At 38.7% G+C, this 8961-nt stretch overlaps 1 protein-coding gene across 1 annotated transcript in view; it reads right to left on the bottom strand.

Moving 5' to 3' along the window:
• LOC101312803 (pre-mRNA-processing factor 39-like) overlaps positions 1–4638 on the bottom strand; it is a 6460-nt gene extending 1822 nt beyond the window's left edge. The window contains exons 1-9 of the mRNA XM_004292195.1: positions 4197–4638; positions 3822–3925; positions 2835–3064; positions 2045–2212; positions 1610–1961; positions 997–1140; positions 523–675; positions 320–436; positions 4–129 (exon numbers count right to left, since the gene is read on the bottom strand). Coding sequence (XP_004292243.1) covers positions 4–129; positions 320–436; positions 523–675; positions 997–1140; positions 1610–1961; positions 2045–2212; positions 2835–3064; positions 3822–3925; positions 4197–4638 — 1836 coding nt within the window. The remainder of the gene's footprint in view (positions 1–3; positions 130–319; positions 437–522; positions 676–996; positions 1141–1609; positions 1962–2044; positions 2213–2834; positions 3065–3821; positions 3926–4196) is intronic.
• Between the last annotated feature and the right edge of the window lie 4323 nt (positions 4639–8961).

Here is an 8961-nt window from a genome sequence, read left to right as displayed (position 1 = left end):
GACGAGAGACGAGAGAGAGAGAGAGAGAGAGAGAGAGAGAGAGAGAACCTCAAGGAAGGCTTTTGACAATTGAACATGCTCAACCGCTTCAAGAAAGATTGCTCTGGCTTTTTTGGCATTCAAAGTTACCTGAAAACAAAGGTAAGAAAATTGCTGTCAAATTCATGGATACAAAGTGCATATTTGGTTTTCACCGTTTCATCAAGTTCATGATTTTAAAATGTAGAGGATGCTTAGAAAGGAATCTAGGATTGTTCCGCAAGAATTCACAGCCATACTGCCAAGTTACAATTTATATAACTTATAAGTTATAACCTACCAAGTATGTGAACCGAGCGTATTGAGCAAACAGCACGGGTAATGTCTGAGAATTCTCCTTTCCTTTTTCAATGGCAATGGCCTGTTCAAACAAGGAGTATGCAGCTTCCATATTTCCCTGTGAAATATAACAAAATAACAAGGTTATTAGTGCAACATTTATAGGTAAACTGATGAGGTCCATACTCTTTACCAACTTCTTACCAGACGGTGTTCCATGTTTGCATGCTTAATGATTGCTTCAAGAAGACCAGGTGAAATTTCAGAATGTACGAGTTGATAGGCAGCCTGAGCACCAGGTATATCTCCACTTTGCTCTTTGAAGCGAGCAGCAAAAAGGTGAATCTCTGGTTGTCTCTGTTATTTCAAGACAAAAAGGGTCATACACAAAATTCTGTAATATACAACTAATAATAAAGAGAGTAAGAAACACTAACAAAAAGGCGAGGGGTATAAAAAAAAAAATAATGAAAATGGGTAATCTTGAATCCAGAAAGATGAGGTTTCTAAGTACTAACCAATAGAGGAGTGAAATATAAAAGGCAGGAAATACTGATGATCATTTCTACAAGACACCAAACCCTCCAATACCTAAAGGCCATTGATTTTAAATCAAGCTATCTCATTCACTACATTTACCAGGCATTTAATACTCTGGAATATCAAATGGGGTAGTACCTTCACAAAGACCTGGGTTGCACGATCAAGAGCATTATTGGCAAGATCCAAACTTCCACTAGTTTCCATACTTAGGACATAACGAATCCAGTATTCAGGATAATTAGCACACGCAATCAGGCATCTTTCATACAACTTGACCACCTGATTCAAAAAAGAAAAGAAAAAAGTAATGATATAACAAGATATCCAATCGCCATAACAGTAACCAATGAAAAAAAGTGAAACAAAAGGAGATATGCACAAGAAATACTCCGTTAGCAGAACAGAGAGGCCCCTCAAATAGGAAAGGAGGGACCCTCCTTGCCTGACAGACAGATGTTTAGGATAGGAAGATAAGAAAGGACCTGCATGCATAACATTGGAACTTTAAAAAGAATAAATTTACCAACACATCATGAACCTAGAACGTCCACTGACAAAAAGGGTTTGAAATACTTATCCTCAAAGAAACCAAATCGAAGGCCCATCTTTAGTCTCAGTTCAAATTCCCGTTTTAAAAGTTGCTTCATCCAACGATTTAGCCAATAAAGCATATAATCCCACCGTGAGTCAACATATTACAAGCAGGAAAACTAATAACCAATAAATATAATTTAAAAAAGAAAATTACCTTGTTAAAGTCACCTTCCTTTTCAATAAAGTCTAGATAGTTGTTCCAATTTTCAAGCTCTGCAGCATTAAGGGGCCTCACGTGAAAGTAAGGCCTCCGAATAGCTGTTTCAAAATTAATTATCTTTGAATCGAACTCTTTAGCTTTTTTATACGTCTCTTCTCGAATGGCAATAAACTTCTCCAGCTCCTCTGCTTCTGTTAAGATAGCAGGAGATGGTTCTGCGCCATCAGGTTGAGCCTCTTCCCCGTTTGCTTGCACACCATTCTCTGAAGATGCACTTGCTGCTGCAGCAGCTTCTTCAGCAGTTCTTAATTCTGAGAGAGGGCGACTTCCGGCTAATTCCTTAAAACTGTTAAAACCATTAGCATCAGGAATACAAACAAAACAATTGCAAGACCCTCGAATGAAATAATTCATTTAAAGAGTAATCACCTGTTTAAATAACGATCCAGCTGTTGGTTTGGATTCTCTAATATTCGTGAGTAAATCATGACAAGCTGGCCCCATGCTTGTTGCATAAATTCATAATCAATGTACCTGTCCCAAAGAGGAAAGGACAAGTAATCTGTTCCAACATACGCTAATCCTCGCTCAAAAAGCCTGCATGAATATTTAAAAACAATATTGATGAGATGGGTACAAGTACTAATACAGCTGAGATAGCACATCCATTAAAGGGAGACACCGCAGAATTGACTCTACACCATATGACACATCTAAACGCTGCATTTACCTTCCTGAAAAAAACCATACTATGTCCGTCAAATGGAGCAGTGCTAGAGGCCATCTAAGCCCTTAACTGGACGAGATCTTCCCAGCAGCAATTTGCATAATGATGCACTTCAAAGTATCGAAGTTAAATAGAGCCAGTATTCATTGACCACTAATTTTTTAAGTTGTGTGTCTTCATGGTAAGGGAGATAGAACGGGTATATTGAGGCCAGAGAATCAATTAGATCCTTAGTAAGGGAAGAAAAATAAGAAAACAAAACAAAATGAAGCCAAATAGCAGCCTCAAAACCAAGGGATTACACATCACAAAAATATTTCTAAAGTGCATTCCCACCAAACCTTTCCGTCATACATGTGAGGAACCACTGTTGCAATCATACCGAAGTGAGGTTAGAAAGCAAGGACACCAGTTCCTTGCAACTGAGAAAACCATGCAATCATAAACTCCCAGCATGACTAACAGCAAGAATGCATAAAGAATAGTTATTACCTTCTAATAGTGTCTGGATCTCCAAATGTACTTGTGGCAAATGTGCAGTAATGCAACCAAATGTCAACTGAATAGGTAACAGCTTGAACTGCTCGTTCATAAACCTCCACAACTTTATCAATAACACCAAAACGTGCCTCATGATCGGCATACTTTTTCCAATACCCATAACACAAAGGAAACTCTGCCAGGAAAGCATCATAAACTTTTCGAATTTTCAGAATGTTATCCTGCAGAAGAGAAATATATTAGTTCCTAGGGAATTGGCCACAGATGAAACATATATAGAATTCAGATCGGACGGGATTAACGATGCATTACCCCTGACAATGCCCACAATACCTATTACAGGAAACTTTAGACACCACTAAACATCAAACCCGATAGAAAAAAAAAATGTTCCTTTTAAGGATAATGCTAATTAAAGGACCATGAACTATTTTCACATTAAAATAGATAACATAAGCATATTCTTTTTAATAGGATAAACAATACTATTGAAGATAGCTGGTATTTTGGATGCACCAACTAAGGCAGTATATACTATTGAAGAACCAACAAAAAGAGACAAGGTTGACCTTTTAAGAACAAGAATCTGAGTAAAGATTTCGCATATTAAATTATTTATCTAAACAGAGAGCTTTGTGAGTGAGATAACACCTCACAGTGCTATACAGAATTGCAACACTACAGAATTTCATATAACCCCACTCATCAAAACCCACAGGAAAACCATTATAAATGCCCAAGCACCTGATTACAATAGGCATCAAAAGAGAGATTTTGTTGTTAAATTCTAAAGTTTATGAATGATTCATGACTGAGCAAGAGGTATGACCAGATCACTCTCTTTTAATATTATAAACAAAAATCATGAAAATTGGCAGAAGATAACTGAAACTTCAATTGGTATAAAATAACCACAAAATAGACATGAGCAATCATCCATGTGATCCAACTCATGACACAAAACATAAGCTAACATACCTCTGCAACTTTCTCTGTCTCTTCAATTAAAGCAGTCCAGGCATTAAAATCTAAAGAGTTTACTCTCACAATGTTCCATAGTCTATCTTCTTCTGCAGACATAGCTGCAACAGAGAAAACAAAAGAAAATAACATAAGAATACAGGAAGAGAAATAGGCAAAGACAAAGATCATAAAAAGGGTTCAAATGAAATTGTTTACTCTACAAATTAATCCAAGTCAGATTATGTTTACATATATTTGATTGTTGAACAGAGTCATATTACATAATCACAGACCTAACTTCAGTATCATACTGTTAGTATAGCAGTTAAGTTTAACATCATACAAAAGTCAATGTAACCCCGCCCGAAACAAAATGCAAGAAGCACATACCAGAACCATCCACAACTTGTTGTGTATCCACTGATCCCGCCATGTTGTCTGAAGCATCTCCATTCCCAACTGATGAAACAGTTCCCACCCCAGAAGTAGCAACACCATTAGCAGAAGCATCATAACTGGCAGCTTGTGATGATGTCATGGCTTCATGTTCACTGCTAGCAACATTCCCACCAGCATCAGTAACACCAACAGCTGGTTGAGCCTCATATGATGCATATGTATGTGATTCTTGCATGACAGAATCAGAATCCACAGAATATGCATGTCCATCACCAGGTGTTGGATGGGATGCATCTACAGGAGCAGAAATTTCTGTGGTAGGCTCCTGAGAAATATTTGAGCTGGGATCAGAATAACCTGTCGTTGTATAGGCTGCTGATGGATATCCCATCACTGCATTTGTTTGAGCAACGACTGTCTCACTGTCTCCCATGCTTGAGAATCAAACCTTTCCCTTAGTTTATAACTACAATAACACCAACAATAAAATTATATTCAGTCCAACCATCTTAAGAGGTATGAGAGGGAGAGAAAAAGGCTACTGTAAAATAGGGCAGTGTATCACACAGGAAATTTTAACAAGTATTTAACAAAGTTGGGCATTAAGAATTACACAGCCCTTGAATATTTCAGTTCTGCATTTTGTTGTTTATACACTCGCAACAAATAAGCACATCTCCTCTTCACACTAAATGGTAGTTTTCAAAATACTTCATCTCATATCCAAAACAAGTCTGCAAAAAACAAAAATCAAAGATTCCACTAACAAGATCGCATGCAAAGGGATTTAATTCATCTAAACAATCGCAACCATCTAGAACCTATTACATAAATGTGAGAGGAAGAACAAGAATGTGTGCCGTTTAGCAGTCTTTAACGATACTGGTAAGTCAAAAATAAGAAGAATACCAGGAACTAGAATCAATCTAGATGAATTTTCACTCTCAATTCATAATCGAAATTGAAATTCCTTAATTCTAACTAATTATCTAATTCAATCCACACACTGAATCAGTAGGCAAAATAACCAAAAACTCTAGTTACAGATTTGTAAACTATACAAAATCGAAGTCAAGTTAAAGCAATAAAGCACAGATTACCAGAAATTAACACAATATAAGAGAAATTAACCAAGCCTAGGCCTAGGGTTTGGCAACATAAACCCTAATTGAAAAGCGTAAGTGGAAGAAACCGAACGCGAATTGGAACTGGAGGAGCTGACGGAAGACTAACCTTGAGGTCGGAAAACGGCGCCGTATCCGGCGAGCTCCGTGACTGAGCTTCGCGGAAGAGGAAGAGAGAGATAGAGAGAGAATTTGAAAGGGTTGTGTAGTTGAAACTTTTGGTGGTAAAACGAAGACGCTGAAACTGAACCAAAAGGGAAGAGAAGTTTCTGTACTAGTGGTAGGCGTAGGGCTTATTATGCGTGTGCGGCTTGGGCGGTGCACCCGCGGTGTATGCTATCTCTTTCTCCCTCTTTTCGGATTTGGGCCGATAGAGACCCGTCCAAAATTTATTTCTTTTTTAATTTTTGATTTCTTTTTATTTTTTAACAAAAACAAAATTAGTCCAAGAAAAACTATGAGCTGCAGCATATGTAGAAGGTTTTTTAGCCAAATTGTTATCCTACTTTTCATCTTGGAACAATTGCATCCGTAGGCAAAAGGTAATTGTTGATTTACCAATTGAATTGTCTTTGTCAATTCACTATTTATCCCAAATTGGCAATTGTCTCTTCTTTATCAATGCATCCGTTGAAGGCAATTTACATGTTAATTCATTATTACATTTTAATTTTAAATAACTTATTAATTGAAAATGTTAAATTATAATTTGATTAATTAATAATGTGGTTAATTGTACAACAGTCATTATTGTTAAACAGATTATTAATTAATGTTTTAATAAATTATCAAATATCTTATGATTTCTGATAAGATATTCGTCTAATCTTCACTTGACACATGTCAACTTCAGATACCGTTATCTTCTAAAAATATATCTCGGAAATTTGATAAGATTTTCAACCTATCTTTACATGACACGTGTACTTATCCGAAACTTTTTATCTCCAAAATTGTTGATAAATAACCTTCAGACTTCATTCTCTACTCACACATTTTCTCTCATTGTACCTTCATCTCTTTTGAAATATCATCACTCATCTCATTCTCCTCTTTTCAATGGATGAATTAAACAGGTGGTTGGTAGAAAGGGATCGTGAAAATATGGAGGAGCTAGAGCGAATTCAAGCTACAAACTCTCAAGCGGTTGCATTGGTGGTGCAATATCAACTGGAACAGACACCTAGAGGGCGTGGTTCACGACTTGGTCGTGCACCAAATGTGGAGAGACACAGAGAAGTCTAAGATCAATTCCTCCTGCAGGATTATTTTGTTGAACATCCAGTGTACGACAAAGCAAACTTTTGGACGCGGTACTGAATGCATAAACATGTCTTCCAAAGCATAATGGAGGATCTTTGCAACCACGACAGTTTTTGTAGGCAAAAACCAGATGCCACTGAAAAAATGGGATTGCTTCCTGAACAAAAGATGACAGGTGCCATGAGAATGCTCGCATACGGTGCAGCTGCTGATCGATGTGATGAAATCACTCGGATAGGAACTTTTACAACACTGAAATGTCTGAAGAAATTTTGCAGACAGATCGAGTTTCTGTACGGTGAGTGGTTCCTTCTTCCTCCTAATTTTGTTGACTTATATAGGCTTCTCAATAGAGGACAGTGTCGCGGGTTTTCAGGCATGATTGGGAGCATCAATTGCATGCATTGGGAGTGGAAGAACTACCCAACCGGCTGGGCTGGAGCTTACTCGGGTCGTAAGGGAAGACCAACTATAATTTTAGAAGTAGTGGCATCTTAGGACACACATATATGACACGTTTTCTTCGGAACTCCTGGAGCACAAAATGACCTCAACATTCTTGGTGCGTCTAATGTGTTCAAGCATGTCATAGGTGGAACTACTCCTCAAGTTCAATTTGAGGTCAACAACAAAAGGTACACTAATGGTTACTACCTTGCTGATGAAATTTACCCTAGGTGGTCTACTTTTGTCAAAACAAAATCGAACCCCAGAACAGAACAGGAGAAGCACTTTTGTAAAAAACAAGAGGCTTACCGCAAAGATGTGGAGCGGTGCTTTGGTATCATCCAATCACGATGGGCGATATTGCATCACAATGCTAGGTTGTTTAAACTAGAAGATATTCGAGCCATCATGATAAGTTGTATCATTCTTCATAACATGATTATGGAGGATGAATTTGTCGAAGAAGAATTTGTATAGCATGAAGAAGATGACTTAATGAATCCATCCATGGCAACTGTCTACGATTGGCCTGTGCATCCGGATACTGGAGAACCTATTCAGTTTGAACCAGTGGGGAGAGATGGACAACATCTTCCTGCATTCAGGGATCGCGAATTTCAAGTAGAGTCTGTCTACCTCCACAAATGTCTACAAGATGATTTGGTGATGCATAATTGGAACATGGATGGCAATTGAGTATGAACCAGCACAATCAAGGAATCAGATTTAAATAAATTGAGGTTTGTGATTTTAATTAATGTACTCTTTGTTTGTGTGCTTTATTAATAAGTTTGGTTTTACTCCACAAATGTCTACAAGATGATTTGGTGATGCATAATTGGAACATGGATGGCAACTGAGTATGAACCAGCACAATCAAGGAATCGGATTTAAATAAATTGAGGTTTGTGATTTTAATTAATGTACTCTCTGTTTGTGTGCTTTATTAATAAGTTTGGTTTTATTTGTAATCTTTTTTTACGTTTATTTATGTTTAACAATAAACTTTGGTTATTAGTGCTCAGAAAAAGATGCTCCTACTTCTACGGAGCCTCTCAACTAAACGAAACCCTAGTTTTGTACCAGCAGCGGCGGGCATCTTGCCTCCCCGATCTAGTGATGAAATCTCGGTGGTGCAAACTCTTTGTAGCGCTGCCTTCGCCGCACGCAGCCCTGCGATTTCGATCAAGTTCTTTCCAAAAGCCCTAGGCCTCTAAGGCGGTTGACGAAGCCCTGTCTAGGAATGGACAGGCGATCTCTATTGGTCTTCAAGATCGGAATTAGGGATGTGTCTGGCCGAGGCTCATGGTCAAAGTAGTGGATGTATCACGACAGAAGGTGGAGGAATTGGGGTGCAAATCTCCAAATCGACCGCTGAAGAGAATGGAGAATTGGCTCAAACCTGGGCGATCTCAGATCTACGAATCCGGCAAGATGAGCTTGCTATTGGGGTTGAATTCCAATTGGAATATCCCGGCTCGATCTCTGTTTGGTTTTCCTGCTTGGGTTCAGAGATTCGTCATTGAAGATGGTGGAAGGTCAACGGCCGGAGCGGGGCTGCTCGGGTGGCTGTTGGTGGACTCCCAATGGGCTTGGACTTGGATCTGGACCCGCGACTTTAGGCTGGCCTCTGAGCTCAGGCCTGCAGAATCTGAATTGGACCAACACTGGCCCTCAATTGGTCATGGGCTGGGCTGCTACAAAGTTTATGAGGCAGGTGACACTCCAAAACCTGTTCTGAATAGGCTTCGCCCTAACACTCTTCCAAGCCCTGATCCTAAGGGCAAAGCAAAAAGTCAGTAAGTGTTAATGCATTGATAGCTTGGCAGACTGTGCGAGCTGGATGCAGCGAAATGGATTCATAGGACTTAGAGTACCGCAATTGAGCGTCTTGGCTCTAGTTTTATGTTTCTCTGGTATCT

This window comes from Fragaria vesca, linkage group LG2, assembly GCF_000184155.1.
Source record: "Fragaria vesca subsp. vesca linkage group LG2, FraVesHawaii_1.0, whole genome shotgun sequence".
Taxonomy (NCBI): Eukaryota; Viridiplantae; Streptophyta; class Magnoliopsida; order Rosales; family Rosaceae; genus Fragaria; species Fragaria vesca.
The sequence above is the reverse complement of the archived record's forward strand: the minus strand, read 5'-3'. Positions and strand labels throughout refer to the sequence as shown.